This window comes from Neoarius graeffei, chromosome 11, assembly GCF_027579695.1.
Source record: "Neoarius graeffei isolate fNeoGra1 chromosome 11, fNeoGra1.pri, whole genome shotgun sequence".
NCBI lineage: Eukaryota > Metazoa > Chordata > Actinopteri > Siluriformes > Ariidae > Neoarius > Neoarius graeffei.
Window position 1 is genome coordinate 51,585,141 of NC_083579.1, and position 21,025 is coordinate 51,606,165.

Below are 21,025 nucleotides of genomic sequence, written 5' to 3' on the forward strand. Positions count from 1 at the left end.
GAGAGCGGAGTCCACCATGTTTGCCCACACCGACTTCTCATCTCATTATCTCTAGCCGCTTTATCCTTCTACAGGGTCGCAGGCAAGCTGGAGCCTATCCCAGCTGACTACGGGCGAAAGGCGGGGTACACCCTGGACAAGTCGCCAGGTCATCACAGGGCTGACACACAGACACAGACAACCATTCACACTCACATTCACACCTACGGTCAATTTAGAGTCACCAGTTAACCTAACCTGCATGTCTTTGGACTGTGGGGGAAACCGGAGCACCCGGAGGAAACCCACGCAGACACGGGGAGAACATGCAAACTCCACACAGAAAGGCCCTTGCCGGCCCCGGGGCTCGAACCCAGGACCTTCTTGCTGTGAGGCGACAGTGCTAACCACTACACCACCGTGCCGCCCCACACCGACTTGTTTTGGTTAAAAGTAGGTCAAACACACCCTGTGGTGGTCACGCGATATTGTTGCTCACTTGCTTCGGCAATCTCCAGAATCTTAAAATGTGGGACGCGTTTGATCTCGGCAAAACATTTACACATAAGATACACAGTGTGTGCAGCCACGAAACATCTCGAAACTCCAACAGCAACAGAAAATTTTGCCCAGAATTCAACTTTGCAGTCAGCACCTTTAATAATGATGAATAACAATGGAAAACATGGCCGATGAACATACTAGTTAATGTTTTAGAAACTAAGACAATTTTCTGAAGCACATTTTGACATTACAACTTTTTGAAGACCCCAGCAGAGCCATGCTGCCCTTTATGTTATATGGAGCAGCGGCTCTGCTACAGTGTGACAGAGGACCAATAACCCATTTCTAGCATGTACCGTTCTCTACATTGGCCAGTCGGTGCATGAGAGGTAGCCAAACGAGGCACTGCGGGGGAGGATCAGCCATCATGATGTCCAGGAAGGTGTTCAACAATATCTTCTTCTGGCAAAACAAAGGTAGGACACTCAAAGCCCGTTGTAAAGAGCAACACTAGTGTAGAAGCTTCATCAATTAGGGAACATTAAATACAAGTGCTGTGCAAAAGAGACCCTCACCTGCTGAGGGAAACATGTTCTCACTGAGTGCTCTGTGTAACCAAACGAAGGACCCTCAAACACAGCCGTAGGCAGCTTCAGGACCTCACGGAGAAACTGGTCAAACTTAGCAAACACCATCATCCCACTGGAGTCTGATATCTGAGAAAAAATATCTGGGGAAAAAAAAGAGAGAGAGAGAGAGAGAGAGCAGAGGCAATTATCAGTTTTTGGTATTATATCAAACACAGTTTGACCAAAGATAAAAGGAAATAGCACCACACGGTGTTCACTTAAGGTAATTACATGGAGTACTACTCTAAATGCCATGCTAATAAATGGACAAAACCTAAAAGAATAGAAAAACTCAAATTTGAATGATTTATGTTTCTAGTCATGGTTCGAGTATGAACGCATACTACTGACTTAGTGTATATTTTACATTTCTAATAATAAGTAATTGTATAAAAATACACAAGAGGGCAGCAAACCTTCGCTAATGTGTTGCTAATGATAGAAGAAATGATAATGGGAAAACAAAATGATGGATTTCGGACACAATAAAAAACAGTTTCACAGAGAACCTTAAGTGATGCTTGACAGAATGTGGAAATTACATTATTCTTACAAACACACAGTACCGGATATATTACATATTATCCTACAATGATGCAGTAACTCGACTTTACAAAAAAGGAAATGTTAACGTACAGTACTTACAACGTAATTTATCGACAATTTTCCCTCCACACATGGTTGCCAGCATTGACTTCATGGCAAAAACTGTGAGCTTCCCGTGGCCTTCGCTGCAACACAAACACACTCTTTAAACAGTTGTGAGACACTTCAGGGTCAGTTAAACTTAAAGTGCCATTCCACCATTGGATGTATTCTTTGGCATAAAATACAATATATTTTATGACAACATGACTAGACAGAGAAATCTTTTAGCTTCAAAATGATATGTCAAACATAATTTTTTGACAACGACAAGTATATTAATTTTGCGACCAAAGTCACCTACCCTTTTAATTTCTGTGCGGTAGTGAAACATGATGTCATCGGCAGGTTCCCCTTCTTGTGTACCACGTGTCGGTTTATTTTTAGACCATTCTCCTCGTATATGGGGGCCAAAAAAATTGCGAACAATTTTGAGTTAATCTTTCAGTTAGCTAGATTTATTGGTATTAGCTAGATTTATTGGTATTATTTTTATCGCGTTCTATCCGCCATTGCTGATAATATGTGCCACGTCACGTGGTACACAAGAAGGGGAACCTGCCGATGACATCACGTGCGGAAATTAAAAGGGTAGGTGACTTTGGTCGCAAAATTAATATACTTGTCGTTGTCAAAAAATTATGTTTGATATATCATTTTGAAGCTAAAAGATTTCTCTATTTAGTGATACCATTTATATATGTTATCAAAATATATTGTATTTTATGCCAAAGAATACATCCAATGGTGGAATGGCACTTTAACCTTGAATTACTACAAATGGAGAACCATTATTAGTCTAGTCCAAGGATAGAGTTTAATCTGTTATGATAGTTTGTCTTGTGAAATTATGCAACATTTTTACCATATTAGTAAAATAATTAACCATTGATACTGAAGTCAATACTGTATACAGCACACGCAGTGTGAAAGCTACAGTACACCGAATACTGATTAAATTAAAAGCATCCTTCCCAAACATTCCCTGACGCTGAATGTGCTCCATTATAGCATGTGCAGACATTATAGCATGGCATGAGCAACATGTAACGATGCCCTTTAAGACCAGGACGGGTAAGTAGAACAGAAATATGATGCACCAAAACTGTCAGATGAGTTAATATGAAAGTTGTTTTAACCTCAAATATGCTCACAAATCAACATTTATTGTTACTTGTACAACCTCCCTTTGCCAGTAAAACAACACTGAATCTTCTCCTATAACATTTTATAAGGTTGGCGAAAACAGAGCAGGGCATCTGACACCATTCCTCTTTACACAATCTCTCCAGTTCAACCAAGGTCCTCGAACCTCTCTTGTGCTCTCTCCTCTTCAGCTCACCCCACAGGTTTTCAGTGGGGCTCAGGTCAAGGGACTGAGATGGCCGTGACAGAAGCTTGATTCTGTAGTCAGCTAACCATTTTTGTGTTGATCTGGACAGATGCTTCGGATCATTATCCTGCTGGAAGATCCAGTCACGACCCAGTTTTAGTTTCCTGGCAGAGGCAGCCGGACTTTGATTTAAAGTGTTCTAGTATTTCATGGAGTCCATGATGCCATGTACCCTGACAAGGTTTCCAGGGCCTTTGGAGGAAAAACAGCCCAAAACATCACAGAACTTCCACCATATTTTACAATAGGGATAGGTTTTTGTTTTTCTTTTAATTATAGGCATCCCTTTTTAACGCCAAACCCACCTCAAGTGTTTGTTGCCAAAAAGCTCCAGTTTTGTTACATCGGACCAGAGAACACAGTTCCAGTCAAAGTTATAGTAGCGTTTCACAAACTCCAGGCACTTATGTTTGTGGTTAACTGACAGAAAAGGCTTTTTTTTCTTGCAAACCTTCCAAATAACCTGTTGGTACAGAAGTGGCACCTGATGGTGGTCTTGGAGAGTCGGAAACCCCAAGATTTTACTTTTTCTTGTAATTCACCAACAGTGACCCTTGGGGATTTTTTTTTGCCTCTCTTACATCCTCCTCGCTGTACATGTGGGCAAAATAAACTCGGGTTCTCTTCCAGGCAAGTTTGTGACAGGGTTTTTTTCTAGCCCTTTTTACTCATCTTTACAAGGTATACATTTCCTGCATACTCACAAGGCCCTAAGCAAATAGCTAGAATTTGAATAGCTAGACAGAATCCTGAATCCTGCACAGAAACATTCAAATCACGGGTTGTTTTACAATCAGGGTACAAAGTTTGTGTCACAGGGGTCCAAAATTCAAATTGATTCAAACTGGTTCTTGTACCAGTTTTTAAAGTGAAGGACAAGTTAAAGAACAGATTTCAGGTAATTTTTTGACGTGTGTACGGTAGTTTTGTGTAATCTGCTATAAGATAAAGAAAAGTAGCAAAAATATTATCAAGGACTCCTTGTCAAAAACGAAGTGATTTTCGGAGAGGACATTGACAATTCAGGATCCACTACTTCCATAGTGCTTTTAAATATAAGGCTGTAAGCTTTGTGTTAGTTGTCTCTAATATTTATGTCCCAATATCTTGACCACATTTTAAGATGAAAATAATCATTTTAGATATGTTATTCTATATTGAAAAATTAGCTGTCTCGGAGAGGACTTTTTTTGACACAATTACATACTAATTTGATCAAAATAGTCTGAAAACTTACTGGCATTCAACATTAAAACTTAACTATGTTTCCAATGATATGGAACCAAATATTTGTTTTGGGCGGCACGGTGGTGTAGTGGTTAGCGCTGTCGCCTCACAGCAAGAAGGTCCGGGTTCCCCGTGGCCGGCGAGGGCCTTTCTGTGCGGAGTTTGCATGTTCTCCCCGTGTCCGCGTGGGTTTCCTCCGGGTGCTCCGGTTTCCCCCACAGTCCAAAGACATGCAGGTTAGGTTAACTGGTGACTCTAAATTGACCGTAGGTGTGAATGTGAGTGTGAATGGTTGTCTGTGTCTGTGTGTCAGCCCTGTGATGACCTGGCGACTTGTCCAGGGTGTACCCCGCCTTTCACCCGTAGTCAGCTGGGATAGGCTCCAGCTTGCCTGCGACCCTGTAGAACAGGATAAAGTGGCTAGAGATAATGAGATGAGATATTTGTTTTATGGTATAAAGAATGATGTAAGTGCATCCCTTTTGGAGCTACCTGTGGTCAAAAAAGCACTTTTTCTAAATGACACAAGTAATTTTCCTAAATATGACATATATTGCCATACATTCACCAAAAATAACGTCATCACCAAATGTTTTTTTGCATGGTAAATAGAGCTATCACAGGGCTACAATAAACAACCAAGTTTATTTAGTCAAGCCTTTTGATATTGAAGATAATAAGTGTTAAATGTGATTTTGAGCTTGCGTACCCTGATTGTAAAACAACCCTTAAAACAAATAAGACAGCAAACTACTCATGTACTAGCCTCCACTATACAGTTGGTTATAATTTGTGACAGTTTACAGAATAATTTTTAACAACAATCCCTCCAAAGAGTTGCCAGCAAGTGTTATTAATACAGAAATTAGTTTGTATCTAAATTCTCAGGAATAAAGGTACCAAAATGTACTTTTCCTTGTTGCTAGGATCATACCATCATGCGTACATCTGTTGTACATTTAATATGCATTATTTTTTCTTGGGAAGGTGCTAAAGCTTTAAAGGTACATTCATGAGTTACAGCTGATGACTAAAATTATGTTTAACAGTATATTATATTCACATTTCCAGGTGCTTTTGTACGAAAGGTAAAAACATGTACCCTTGATGGCACCACTCCAGCAACAAGGAAAAATACAGTTCGCTACCCCTGTGATGACCTGGCGACTTGTCCAGGGTGTACCCCGCCTTTCGCCCGTAGTCAGCTGGGATAGGCTCCAGCTTGCCTGCGACCCTGTAGAAGGATAAAGCGGCTAGAGATAATGAGATGAGATGAGACAGTTTGCTACCTTTATTTCTGAGAGTGTATAAATGGCGTTAGGCAACAGCTATAGATACATTTTAACTTCAAGATTAGAAATTGTCAAAAGAATTTGCAAAATATTATGTTTCAAATTCACATTGCTTTGGATTTGAGGTGAAACTGCTTCAATATATGAAATATGATCTGATGGTCCAGCCAAGTTACCGCACATGCCATCTCGCACCTGTCGTAGGTGGCCACCATGAAGTTGAGCAGCAGGCCAATGGACTGCTCCACATTGATCTGGTGGGTGGTAGGCAGGCGCTTGTTCAGCTGGTAAAAGATGGAAGAGAGGATGGTCTCCAACCGTGACACGTTGATCTCTGCGTTGTGGTCCAGAGTACTGAGCCCATTGTCACGAAACGCCTCGATCATGTTCCACACATCTACCAGGTGAACTGTAAGAGGAGAAGGCAGAGCAGAAAGCTGACGAGAAGATATGTCTGCAATTGTCAACATTAAGGTTTGTTGTCAATGATGCGATAAGACTTTTGTTTTAGCACACATAGCCAGGACATAATTACATCAGCCTTTTAGCATTCGAGAAACAAAAAAGAAATAATGGTATACAGCTATGAATAATGAAAGTACAGCTTACGATTGCATCTTTTCTGAACAAATCGTAGCTTGCATGCTGTCCTATATGTTGAGAGACGGATAACATCAAAGTTCTGGGCTCCTGATAACAGCAAAGGAAATCACATGATTAATTATGCATCAGTTCTTTAAGTAGGTCTTTACTGATTTGATTTCTCAAATTTAAAAATCACCATTGTAGGCTAGCGATGCATTTCATTCATATCTAGATTAAGAACAATGACTATTTCTGAAACATTCACTCACCGGCCACTTTAATAGGAACACCTGTACCCTTGCACTTCCATGTAATAATCCATTCAACCAATCATGTGGCATCAGGACAACACATAAAATCATGGAGATATAGGTTAAGAGATTCAGTTAATGCGCATTCCGAGATGCGTTTCTGCTCACAACAGTTGTAAAGAGTTGTTACTTGAGTTACAGTCGTCTTCCTGTCAGCTCGAGCCAGTCTGACCTCTCTCATCATAGAAGCATTTCGGCCTGCAGAACTGCCGCTCACTGGAAGTTTTTTTTTCTCTGTATAAAATCTAGTTGACTGTCGTGCGATCAAACAGTTTCTGAAACTCTCAAAGTCACCGAGATCACATTTTCGACCCATTCTAATGTGAACATGAACCGAAGATTCTTGGCTCTGCATGATTTTATGCGTTATGCTGCTATTACGTGATTAGCTGATTTTGGATAATTGCATGACAATCGGTACGTGTGTTCCTTTTAACGTAGCCAGTGGGCGTACTGTATATTTGACATATTGACATATTTTTTCTTCAAAGAACACAGATTTATAAAGTAAACTGCCCTGTTATACAACAGAAAGGAATTCAGCCTGCGTCTGTCTGTGTGTGGCAAAGTATTGTATAATGAGTGTTAACTTACTCATTTCCATGAAGAGCTGTCTCTTCTCCACTGTGACCTTGCTGCTCTTGCTGGCCTCCTCAATCATTCTAAACAGCACAAACACACAAAGGTTCAACTTCTTTTCAATGATCATAGCCCTGCTAATGTGAAGTCATGACTTTATATTTTAAAAAATGGCATAAAACCGCTACACTTTGCTGCATATGAAAATTCTCTGTCATTACAGTGTTTAAAGCATGTGTGTCTTTCAAATAAATGCAAACAGTTTGTTTCTAATTACAGACTAATTAAAGCTGTCCTACCGTATATAGTGCATAGTCATAATAAAGCATAAATAAATGTGTGACGTAAATAATTCTCTGTTCACCTGTCGGTTGGGCTGAATCTCAGCTAAAAGGAAGCAAAATTGGGAAGTTCCTGTAAAATAATTAAAAAATAATAATTAAAAAAAACACAAACAAACAAACAAACATTTAGACCATTAGCTGAAAAGAGGTTATACCTCTTTTCATATCCAAAGGTTATACATGTTTGTCTCATCTCAATGGGAAATGCAGTGATAGTAAGGCTTTTGTTAAAATCAGTTATGCTGTTTTGATGCTGGTTTTGACAAAAGAGCACTTTAACTCTCATAATAATGTACAAATGATTCCGTGTACAACTTCGATCTGCAAAGGCAGCATCATTTGGTGTAATAATACAAAGGCTGCCAAAATGACTCTTTAATGATAGGCAGGAAACAGTGTGGACCTTTCAGTCAGTATAAAAGCCAGAAGTTATGGATTGCTGTGGGAAAAAGCTTTTTTGTCACCTTACAGCTTGTTTGGTCTGTATGAGCCAAACGTTTAGTTTTCAATGTGTGTGGAATAGTTTTTATTTGCTGTGACCCCAAGCTCTAGAATTCAAAAATCCAAGAGCTTCCAAAGGCATCTGTTTAACCAGGATCAGTTAGTGGGTTCAGACTTAAACTACTCATACTCGTAACTATATACATTTCCCATTAGTTTCTCTGTAGTTACTGAATAATTATTCATGGTTGCTTTATGTATAATAAAAATAACTGAATATGAAGCGGGGGTGGCACGGTGGTGTAGTGGTTAGTGCTGTTGCCTCACAGCAAGAAGGTCCTGGGTTCGAGCCCAGTGGCCGGTGAGGGCCTTTCTGTGTGGAGTTTGCATGTTCTCCCCGTGTCCGTGTGGGTTTCCTCCGGGTGCTCCGGTTTCCCCCACAGTCCAAAGACATGCAGGTTAGGTTAACTGGTGACTCTAAATTGACCGTAGGTGTGAATGTGAGTGTGAATGGTTGTCTGTGTCTATGTGTCAGCCCTGTGATGACCTGGCGACTTGTCCAGGGTGTACCCTGCCTCTCGCCCGTAGTCAGCTGGGATAGGCTCCAGCTTGCCTGCGACGCTGTAGAACAGGATAAGCGGCTACAGATAATGGATGGATGAATATGAAGCTGGGACGTCAGGGATTTAATATTGCACTTAATTAGACTTTGACTCAGATTTTATTTCCATGAATTTAATCTGTTTACTGCTATATAAACACTACATAAATGCATTGTCATTCATTCATTTTCAGTAACCACTTTATCCTGGTCAGAGTTGCGGGAACTTTATCTATCCTGGGAACCTCAGGCAGGAGGAGCCAGTCTATCACAGGGCAACATGGAAACACACACACAGCTAGGTAGCCAATTCATTGACCAGCATGCTCTTGGAAGGTCGGAGGAAACCAGAGAACCCTGAGGAGATGGACAAGGGGTGTTATGATTAATAATATTATTATTATTGATTCATGTTCAGTATATGCTTTATCCTGCTCAGGGTCACAGTGGATCCAGAGCCTATCCTGAGAAGACTAGAGGTGAGGTGGGAATACACTGTGGATGGGATGCCAGCGAATCCAGAACAGAGCACTACACACACACACACACACACACACACACGCACACACATTATATATCTCCAGTGTAGCCATTTAATTTTTTTTGGGAAACCAGAGAAGCCTGAGGGGGGACACAGTGCATTATTATTATTATTATTATTATTATTTGATTCTCTCATTAATACTGTTTATGTATTGTGGATTAATTTGACCTAATTTGCATGTCTTTGGCCTGTGGGAGGAAACTGGAGCACCTGGAGGAAACCGCACACAGAAAGGCCCCAGTTGAGCAGCAGGTTCGACCCTCACACCTTCTTGCTGTGAGGTCACAGTGCTGGCCACTGCACCACCCCCAGGGAAGCATTATTATTATTATTATTATTATTAATTAATACTGTTTACGTGTTGTGGATTACTTTGACCTAATTCGCATGTCTTTGGACTGCAGGGGAAACTGGAGCACCCGTAGGAAACCCACACAGACATGGAGAGAACATGCAAACTCCGCACAGGAAGGCCCTCGCCGGCCACGGGGCTCAAACCCGGACCTTCTTGCTGTGAGGCGACAGCGCTAACCACTACACCACCATGCCACCCCTGTCATCATCATCATCATTATTATTATTATTCATTAATACTGTTTATCATCTCATCTCATTATCTCTAGCCGCTTTATCCTTCTACAGGGTCGCAGGCAAGCTGGAGCCTATCCCAGCTGACTACGGGCGAAAGGCGGGGTACACCCTGGACAAGTCGCCAGGTCATCACAGGGCTGACACATAGACACAGACAACCATTCACACTCACATTCACATTCACACCTATGGTCAATTTAGAGTCACCAGTTAACCTAACCTGCATGTCTTTGGACTGTGGGGGAAACCGGAGCACCCGGAGGAAACCCACGCGGACACGGGGAGAACATGCAAACTCCGCACAGAAAGGCCCTCGCCGGCCCCGGGGCTCGAACCCAGGACCTTCTTGCTGTGAGGCGACAGCGCTAACCACTACACCACCGTGCCGCCCAATACTGTTTATGTGTTGTGGATTACTTTGACCTAATTCGCATGTCTTTGGACTGTAGGGGAAACCGGAGCACCTGGAAGAAACCCATGCAGGCACAAGGAGAATAAACTGCACACAGAAAGGCCCCAGTCGAGCAGCAGGTTCGAACCTCACACCTTCTTGCTGTGAGGTCACACTGCTATAACCATTGCACCATCCCCAGGGAAGCATTATTATTATTATTATTATTATCATCATCATCATCTCATCTCATTATTATTATAATTATTGATGATGTTAGGTCATGCACTCCAGTTGATCAGAGCAGTGTGTGCTGGTGTTCACTGAGCCACTCCACTTTCAGGAGCAGCGAATAGGAGCTCAGCCTCACACCATTATGTCATACGCACCGTTTGCTGAGTGTGAATTACACTGAGATCATTACCGCATAACCGCTCGGGCATCATCATTATTCACTGCGCCCTCAAAACACGGGCTTTGCTCTGCGCTTGTAACTGACACGCTGTCCATGATGAAAAAGAAATACAATTAAAACATTTTAAAAAAGAACAAAGGCGGCGAATGAAACAACCGCACCTCGATCCGCGGCAATGACAGCGCGCTTTGACGGGAGCCAACGTGAGAGAGAGAGAGAGAGAGAGAGAGAGAGAGAGAGAGAGAGTCTCTCCATCCACTCAGCCGGAATCCGAAAAGGTTTCGGTGTGAGGACATGACAGCATGAAAACACACACACACACACACACACACGGTTCTCCCCGAGGCGAACAGAAACGTCACTTTGCGGCTGTTTCATCTCTCTTTGATCTTACTGACTCAAAATAAAAACAGCGCGCGCTCAGGAGCCGACAGTGTTTGGAAACGACAGGCTAATGCAGGTGCCGTTATACAGCGTTATACAGCGTTATAGCCTCGGCCTCCAGAAATCATCTTACCAGCAGGAAATCACGCAGGTTGCGCTACCATCATCAGCACCCGAGCACAGGGAGAAACGCTCTCGGCTTCCGGAGATGAAAATGCGCTCCTGACATGTCACGGCTTGTTAAACAGCCTCGCGCTTCATCACACTCCGGCGTTTGGTCGGTGTTTCACCGCCCGGCTGCTCTGCGCTCCGTCATCACGCCGTATGTCGCGGTTACAGCGCTCCGCTTGATTCAGTGTGTTAACGAACTGCAGTAGTGAGGAGAAGAAGTCGCCCACTGTGTGCGTGTGACAGAGAGAGAGAGAGAGAGAGAGAGAGAGAGCAGCTCGGCGCTTCAGCACCACCTCTGAGCGCCGGCAGGGGGCAGCAGAGAGAAACAGCCGCTGAAACCCCGAGCAAGACTTCCAGTTTTATATTTCTTTTCAAAACCTACTATTGTTTTTGCATTATATATATATATATATATATATATATATATATATATATATATATATATGAGTGATTCTCGCTTATGGGTACTGAAATGGGGACATGAACTTCTCATCTCATTATCTCTAGCCGCTTTATCCTTCTACAGGGTCGCAGGCAGGTGGCACGGTGGTGTAGTGGTTAGCGCTGTCGCCTCACAGCAAGAAGGTCCTGGGTTCGAGCCCCGGGGCCGGCGAGGGCCTTTCTGTGTGGAGTTTGCATGTTCTCCCCGTGTCCGCGTGGGTTTCCTCCGGGTGCTCCGGTTTCCCCCACAGTCCAAAGGTTAGGTTAACTGGTGAGTCTAAATTGACCGTAGGTGTGAATGTGAGTGTGAATGGTTGTCTGTGTCTATGTGTCAGCCCTGTGATGACACATGTCCAGGCGACTTGTCCAGGGTGTACCCCGCCTTTCGCCCGTAGTCAGCTGGGATAGGCTCCAGCTTGCCTGCGACCCTGTAGAAGGATAAAGCGGCTAGAGATAATGAGATGAGATGAGGGTCGCAGGCAAGCTGGAGCCTATCCCAGCTGACTATGGGCGAAAGGCGGGGTACACCCTGGACAAATCGCCAGGTCATCACAGGGCTGACACATAGACACAGACAACCATTCACACTCACATTCACACCTACGGTCAATTTAGACTCACCAGTTAACCTAACCTGCATGTCTTTGGACTGTGGGGGAAACCGGAGCACCTGGAGGAAACCCACGTGGACACGGGGAGAACATGCAAACTCCGCACAGAAAGGCCCTCGCCGGCCCCGGGGCTCGAACCCGGACCTTCTTGCTGTGAGGCGACAGCGCTAACCACTACACCACCGTGCCGCCCGGGACATGAACTTATTCACCTAAAACCATTTCTTTTTTTACCATCAGGTCACAAAACATGTAATCTTTAATGAATGATATGTTAAAAGATAACTTTAATTTTCTGAGATGTAATAAAAACATTTATATGCCAAAGTCAAGCCTATGAGTTCCAAAATGATGTCTGTTACATTACTTCTGTTACGACTGTTCATCTCGCGTCTGTTACAAATTAATTACAATCTAGCTATATACCATGTTAATCTTATTGAAAGAATGTGTATGTTTATTCTACTACACATGTTTATTAATTATCTCATCTCATTATCTCTAGCCGCTTTATCCTTCTACAGGGTCGCAGGCAAGCTGGAGCCTATCCCAGCTGACTACGGGCGAAAGGCGGGGTACACCCTGGACAAGTCGCCAGGTCATCACAGGGCTGACACATAGACACAGACAACCATTCACACTCTCATTCACACCTACGGTCAATTTAGAGTCACCAGTTAACCTAACCTGCATGTCTTTGGACTGTGGAGGAAACCGGAGCACCCGGAGGAAACCCACGCGGACACGGGGAGAACATGCAAACTCCGCACAGAAAGGCCCTCGCCGGCCCCGGGGCTCGAACCCAGGACCTTCTTGCTGTGAGGCGACAGCGCTAACCACTACACCACCGTGCCGCCCTTTATTAATTATATTTGCTAAAACATCACCTTCCTATGTTTCAAAAAGTAATTCTACATTGTTAAAATTGAGAATATATATGTCCACAACACTTCTGTTACGTTCTGACTTTGGCATATAAATATGTTTTTATTACATCTCAGAAAATTAAAGTTATCTTTTAACATATCATTCATTAAAGATTACATGTTTTGTGACCTGATGGTAAAAAAAAAAAGAAATGTTTTTAGGTGAATTTTTAAAAATAAGTTCATGTCCCCATTTCAGTACCCATAAGCGTGGAATCATATATATATATATATATATATATATATATATATATATATATATATGTATGTATGTATGTGTGTGTGTGTGTGTGTGTGTGTGTGTTATTTACCAGCTGGGAGGTCTGTATGGTGAAATACCGTGACCGAGGTCTTGAAAGTACTGAGCGAGGCCCTCTGGGCCGAGGTCACAGTATTTCACCATACGGACTGACCTTAAGCTGGTAAATAATATATTTATTTTTTTCTTTACCAAATTCTAACAGAAAACGAGAGTGCCCGAAAGGGAAAACCGAGCCGAGCCGCCATTTTGAATCCTCATTCACGGCTGTAATGCAAATTGCTTCCTCCTCGGTATACAAGTGCACTTCCATGGCAGGAAAAAAACTACATTTTGCCTCCTATGTAGTCCCCTATTTATACAAATAGGAGTCATTCAGGATTCAGCCATGTTTTTGCTCGACTAAAGTTATACAGTATTATGACCTTTATATTGCATAAATAAAGCAATTTGGTGAAACTTTGAAGAAGAGATTGTACTGGTTTAAAGTTTTTACTTAACGTAATATTTTTTTTCGCAGTCCAAATCCTGCGCTCTGATTGGCTGGCGAGCGGGTCCGTATCCTACAGTACGGACCCCGGTTATGGACCTCTGGAGACTCGCTCGTTCACAACAACAAACATAGCAGCATTTTTTGTCAACATTTATCTTTTTTTAATAAGATTATCAAAAATCTTATACATTTTTGCCTGCATTTCTCAGGAGAATAGCATTAATTTTACAGCATGGATAGCGATAATGACAGTGTTCACAGCGAAAGCGAGTTTTACTACCCTGAGGAAGAAGAAATAAAATAAAACATTTCAGGAGAAAGCTAAAAACCTGGAACTGCTGCTAACGCCGAGCAAAAACATGGCTGAATCCTGAATGACTCCTATTTGTATAAATAGGGGACTACATAGGCGGCAAAATGTAGTTGTTTTCCTGCCATGGAAGTGCACTTGTATACCGAGGAGGAAGCAATTTCCATTACAGCCGTGAATGAGGATTCAAAATGGCGGCTCAGTTCGGTTTTCCCTTTCGAGCACTCTCGTTTTCTGTTAGAATTTTGTAAATAAATAAATAAATAAATAAATTATTTACCAGCTTAAGGTCGGTCCGTATGGTGAAATAACGTGACCTCGGCCTTGAATACTGACCTCGGTCACGGTATTTCATGATACGGACCTCCCAGCTGGTAACATATGTATTAGGATAACATGGTCCAAAATGGGCCTCATTAACTAATGAGATCAAACTGTTAGCAAGTTACAGGTTTTAGCTTTCTCCTGAAATGTTTTCTTTTATTTCTTCTTCCTTAGGGTAGTAAAACACTTTTGCTGTGGACACTGTTATCACTATCCATGCTGTAAAATTAATGCTATTCTCCTGAGAAATAATATATTTATTTTTTTCTTTACCAAATTCTAACAGAAAACGAGAGCGCCCAAAAGGGAAAACCGAGTCGGGCCGCCATTTTGAATCCTCATTCACGGCTGTAATGCAAATTGCTTCCTCCTCGGTATACAAGTGCACTTCCATGGCAGGAAAAAAACTACATTTTGGCACCTATGTAGTCTCCTATTTATACAAAACTGAGTCATTCAGGATTCAGCCATGTTTTTACTCGGCGTTAGCAAGTTAGAGGTTTTTAGCTTTCTCCTGAAATGTTTTCTTTAATTTTCTCTTCCTCAACTCAACCTTTATTTATAGAGCACATTTAAAAACAACCGGGGTTGGCCAAAGTGCTGTACAGGTCAATATATATAATATACATATAATGCCACAATTACAAAAAATTAAGATAAATACTTAAACTTGATGAAAAGCCAGGGAGGAAAAATGTGTTTTTAAAGAAGATTTAACTAGATAGAACTCGATGGGGATGCCTCCGCCTGGTAGACTACACGCCTTATTAAGTTGTGATTTGGGGATGGACATTTGACCTCACAGTAATCTTGACCTGTGACCTATTAACCTCAAAATCTAATCAGTTCATGTTTGTCCCCAAATGCACAAATGGTGAAAGTGTGGTGAAATTCCTTTCATTTGCCTTGGAGATATTGTGTTCACGGGCGGCACGGTGGTGTAGTGGTTAGCGCTGTCGCCTCACAGCAAGAAGGTCCGGGTTCGAGCCCCGTGGCCGGCGAGGGCCTTTCTGTGCGGAGTTTGCATGTTCTCCCTGTGTCCGCGTGGGTTTCCTCCGGGTGCTCCGGTTTCCCCCACAGTCCAAAGACATGCAGGTTAGGTTAACTGGTGACTCTAAATTGACCGTAGGTGTGAATGTGAGTGTGAATGGATGTCTGTGTCTATGTGTCAGCCCTGTGATGACCTGGCGACTTGTCCAGGGTGTACCCCGCCTTTCGCCCGTAGTCAGCTGGGATAGGCTCCAGCTTGCCTGCGACCCTGTAGAACAGGATAAAGCGGCTAGAGATAATGAGATGAGATGAGATATTGTGTTCACAAGGTTTTTGGATAGACATTTGACCTCACAGTGACCTTGACCTTAGACCTTTTGATCTCAAAATCTAGTCAGTTCATGTTTGTCCCAAAGCGCACAAATGGTGAAAGTTTGGTGAAATTCCTTTCATTAGCCTTTGAGATATCGCGTTCACAAGGTTTCGGGATGGACAGACGAACAACCCAAGAACATAATGCCTCCTGCACCTTAAGGTGGCGGAGGCATAAAAACCTCAAAATCCTCAGAGTAGTAAAACTCGCTTTCGCTGTAAAGACTATTATCGCTATCCATGCTGTAAAATTAATGTTGACAAAAATTGCTCCAATGTTTGTTGTTGTGAATGAGCGAGTCTCCAAAGGTCCGTAACCGGGGTCCGTACTGTAGGATACGGACCCGATTGCCAGCCAATCAGAGTGCAGGATTTGGACTGCGAAAAAAATTAATCAATATTATTTTCATTTCTACCAAAGCACCGTTGAATTCTTGGTCTGTAGGTGTTGATTAACAGCTCCGAGTCTGACAGGAGTTCCGGTTTGATTGATTGAATTCACTTAATAAAATCAATCAATGTAAATACATTAAAAATACATGGATGACACAAGAAAGTGAAAACACTTATTTCCATTGTGGTCCATGAAATCAAGTGACAAAATGAAGAGAAAATATAGAATGTAAAATTAAAATAAAGAAAATTACTTTTTTTTTGCGGTTCGGTTTCCATCAAATCCTACTGTCTGATTGGCTGGCAAGCAGGTCCATATCCTACAGTACAGACCCCAGTTACGGACCTCTGGCGACTCGCTCGTTCACAACAACAAACAACATTTATCTTTTTTTCATAAGATTTATTTATAAGATTATCAAAAATCTTATACATTTTTGCCTGGATTTCTCAGGAGAATAGCATTAATTTTACAGCATGGATAGCGATAACGACAGTGTTCACAGCGAAAGCGAGTTTTACTACCCTGAGGAAGAAGAAATAAAAGAAAACATTTCAAGAGAAAGCTAAAAACCTCTAACTTGCTAACGCCGAGCAAATACATGGCTGAATCCTGAATGACTCAATTTTGTATAAATAGGGGACTACATAAGCGGCAAAATGTAGTTTTTTTCGTGCCATGGAAGTGCACTTGTATACCGAGGAGGAAGCAATTTGCATTACAGCCGTGAATGAGGATTCAAAATGGCGCCTCGGCTCGCTTTTCCCTTTCGGGCGCTCTCGTTTTCTGTTAGAATTTGGTAAAGAAAAAAATATATTATTTACCAGCTTAAGGTCGGTCCGTATGGTGAAATACTGTGACCTCGGCCTTGAATACTGACCTTGGCCCAGAGGGCCTTGCTCAGTACTTTCAAGACCTCGGTCACGGTATTTCACCATACGGACCTCCCAGCTGGTAAATAACACACACACATAATATGTATGTATGTATGTATGTATGTGTATCACAGTGGTGCTTGAAAGTTTGTGAACCCTTTAGAATTTTCTATATTTCTGCATAAATATGACCTAAAGCATCATCAGATTTTCACACAAGTTCTAAAAGTAGATAAAGAGAACCCAGTTAAACAAATGAGACAAAAATATTATACTTGGCCATTTATTTATTGAGGAAAATGATCCAATATTACATATCTGTGAGTGGCAAAAGTATGTGAACCTTTGCTTTCAGTATCTGGCGTGACCCCGTTGTGCGGCAATAACTGCAACTAAACATTTCTGGTAACTGTTGATCAGTCCTGCACCCCGGCTTGGAGGAATTTTAGCCCATTCCTCCGTACAGAACAGCTTCAACTCTGGGATATTGGTGGGTTTCCTCACATGAACTGCTTGCTTCAGGTCCTCCCACAACATTTCGATTGGATTAAGGTCAGGACTTTGACTTGGCCATTCCAAAACATTAACTTTATTCTTCTTTAACCATTCTTTGGTAGAACGACTTTTGTGCTTAGAGTTGTTGTCTTGCTGCATGACCCACCTTCTCTTGAGATTCAGTTCGTGGACAGATGTCCTGACATTTTACTTTAGAATTCACTGGTATAATTCAGAATTCATTGTTCCATCACTGATGGCAAGCCGTCCTGGCCCAGATGCAGCAAAACAGGCCCAAACCATGATACTACCACCACCATGTTTCACAGATGGGATAAGGTTCTTATGCTGGAATGCAGTGTTTTCCTTTCTCCAAACATAACACTTCTCATTTGAACCAAAAAGTTCTATTTTGGTCTCATCCATCCACAAAATATTTTTCCAATAGCCTTCTGGCTTGTCCACCTGATCTTTAACAAACTGCAGATGAGCAGCAATGTTCTTTTTGGAGAACAGTGGCTTTCTCCTTGCAACCCTGCCATGCACACCATTGTTGTTCAGTGTTCTCCTGATGGTGGACTCATGAACATTAACATTAGCCAATGTGAGAGAGGCCTTCAGTGGCTTAGAAGTTACCCTGGGGTCCTTTGTGACCTCGCCGACTATTACACGCCTTGCTCTTGGAGTGATCTTTGTTGGTCGACCCCTCCTAGGGAGGGTACCAGTGGTTTTGAATTTCCTCCTTTCGTATACAATCTGACTGTGGATTGGTGGAGTCCAAACTCTTTAGAGATGGTTTTGTAACCTTTTCCAGCCTGATGAGCATCAACAACGCTTTTTCTGAGGTCCTCAGAAATCTCCTTTCTTTGTGCCATGATACACTTCCACAAACGTGTTGTGAAGATCAGATTTTGATAGATCCCTGTTCTTTAAATAAAACAGGCTGCCCACTCCTTAGCGCTGTCGCCTCACAGCAAGAAGGTCCGGGTTCGAGCCCCGTGGCCGGCGAGGGCCTTTCTGTGCGGAGTTTGCATGTTCTCCCCGTGTCCGCGTGGGTTTCCTCCGGGTGCTCTGGTTTCCCCCACAGTCCAAAGACATGCAGGTTAGGTTAACTGGTGGCTCTAAATTGACCGTAGGTGTGAATGTGAGTGTGAATGGTTGTCTGTGTCTATGTGTCAGCCCTGTGATGACCTGGCGACTTGCCCAGGGTGTACCCTGCCATTCGCCCATAGTCAGCTGGGATAGGCTCCAGCTTGCCTGCGACCCTGTAGAACAGGATAAAGCGGCTAGAGATAATGAGATGAGATGAGATGAGATGAGGGGGCCCACTCCCACCTGATTGTCATCCCACTGATTGAAAACACTTGACTTTAATTTCACCTTCAAATTAACTGCTAATCCTAGAGGTTCACATACTTTTGCCACTCACAGGTATCTAATATTGGATCATTTTCCTCAATAAATAAATGACCAAGTATTATATTTTTGTCTCATTTGTTTAACTGGGTTCTATTTATCTACTTTTAGGACTTGTGTGAAAATCTGATGATGTTTTAGGTCATAGTTATGCATAAATATAGAAAATTCTAAAGGGTTCACAAACTTTAAAGCACCACTGTGCATACCTTGATAACAAATAACATTAGTATAAATAAATATGAGAAATATAAAAAGATAATTCTGTACAAAAGTACTTAGTGCAAAATACGAGTAAACAAATACCTGCTTCAAGGCAAATCACTGGATTATTTTAATAAGTTACAGCACAGCGCGGTTGAATGCTGGAACCTGATTGTTCAGAAGATGTGCATTATTTTCAGTTAGTTATTTCCGGTCCACTAATTTGTTTGGTCGAGCAGTATTCCAAGAGTGCTGATATTTCACATAACAGCACTGGGACATTTCATGAGATATTACATGGTGGCATGAAGATATGAAGTTTATCTTTGAGTGGTGATTCACGAGTGAGCGAAGTGAACAAGTGAAATATTTTTCAACACGAGAAGATAAACTTCATATCTTCATGCAGCCGTGTAATGTTTGTTATTTTATATGGACATAGCCACAAAAAAAGCAAGTTAATCAAAAGAATTTTAATTTTGAAGCAGTTCGCCATTTTGACAATGTGCGTCAAGTCAGCGCGAAAACACTGGGAGTGATATCATTGGAGTGAAATATCAGAAATTATTATACATACAGGACACTTTTTCGAAAGAATAAAAACATATTTATTTTTTCGCGGTCCGGTTTCCATCAAATCCTGTGCTCTGATTGGCTGGAGATCGGGTCTGTATCCTACGATACGGATCCCGGTTACAGACCTCTGGCGACTCACTCGTTCACAGCAACAACAAACATAGTAGCAGTTTTTGTCAACATTTATTTTCACATTTCTCAGGAGAATAGTATTAATTTTACATTATGCATAGCGATAACGACAGTCTTCACAGCGAAAGCGAGTTTTACTACCCTGAGGAAGAAGAAATAAAATAAAACATTTCAGGAGAAAGCTTAAAACCTCTAACTTGCTAACGCCGAGCAAAAACATGGCTGAATCCTGAATGACTCCTATTTGTATAAATAGGGGACCACATAGGTGGCAAAATGTAGTTTTTTTCCTGCCATGGAAGTGCACTTGTATACCGAGGAGGAAGCAATTTGCATTACAGCTGTGAATGAGGATTCAAAATGGCGGCTTGCCTCGGTTTTCCCTTTCGGGCACTCTCGTTTTCTGTTAGAATTTGGTAAAGAAAAAAATAAATATATTATTTACCAGCTTAAGGTCAGTCCGTATGGTGAAATACTGTGACCTCGGCCCAGAGGGCCTCGCTCAGTACTTTCAAGACCTCGGTCACGGTATTTCATGATATGGACCTCCCAGCTGGTAAATAACATATATGTATTCTATTCCCTTCTAGCAGGTTTCATTCATTTGGTATGATAGCATGCAATATTGTTAGCATATCGTTTATCTGACGTGTATTACATCACTCTACCCAATGAAGAATGAGTGTTGAATATGGTTTATGATATTGCATGCTTGTCAAGACAACATGATGTCACATGTCGCAGGTGATGTGAATATTCAATAAGAAAGTTTTCTGCTGCACATGCGCAGAAGCATGTCTTTGTTCGCCGGTGGCACCTGCAGTAAACTGTCGCAGTGAATTGAAAATGCCATAATATACGTATTACATGTAAAACTTCCATGCTAGCGAGTAACTGTGACAGTTTGTAAACAAACATGGCCAATTTGTAAACAAACAATTACATTGTTCCATCAAATGTGTATGTATTATTATAATAATAATAATAATAATAATAATAATAATATTGGCTGGCTTTTTTCGTGGTATATCAGATATATTCCATTCAGCTAGCATGATACTGAACTCGTCTTTGACTTGTTCAGTATCATGCTAGCTGAATGGAATATATCTGATAGGCCACTCAACGGCAGCCAATATTATTTAAATATGTCACTCAAATCCACAATGTATTTCGTATGA

General features: G+C 41.9%; 1 protein-coding gene across 7 annotated transcripts in view; it reads right to left on the bottom strand.

The window, feature by feature from the left end:
• dtnbb (dystrobrevin, beta b) overlaps positions 1-11,239 on the bottom strand; it is a 45,900-nt gene extending 34,661 nt beyond the window's left edge. For 6 of the 7 annotated variants that reach the window (XM_060934135.1, XM_060934132.1, XM_060934137.1 and 3 more), the window contains exons 1-8: positions 10,989-11,239; positions 7,509-7,558; positions 7,160-7,227; positions 6,279-6,359; positions 5,865-6,078; positions 1,758-1,843; positions 1,059-1,213; positions 840-945 (exon numbers count right to left, since the gene is read on the bottom strand). In XM_060934135.1, the coding sequence (XP_060790118.1) occupies positions 840-945; positions 1,059-1,213; positions 1,758-1,843; positions 5,865-6,078; positions 6,279-6,359; positions 7,160-7,226 (709 nt within the window). In that variant the 5' untranslated portion in view covers position 7,227; positions 7,509-7,558; positions 10,989-11,239. The remainder of the gene's footprint in view (positions 1-839; positions 946-1,058; positions 1,214-1,757; positions 1,844-5,864; positions 6,079-6,278; positions 6,360-7,159; positions 7,228-7,508; positions 7,559-10,988) is intronic. The other variant, XM_060934133.1, reaches the window with a different exon arrangement.
• Between the last annotated feature and the right edge of the window lie 9,786 nt (positions 11,240-21,025).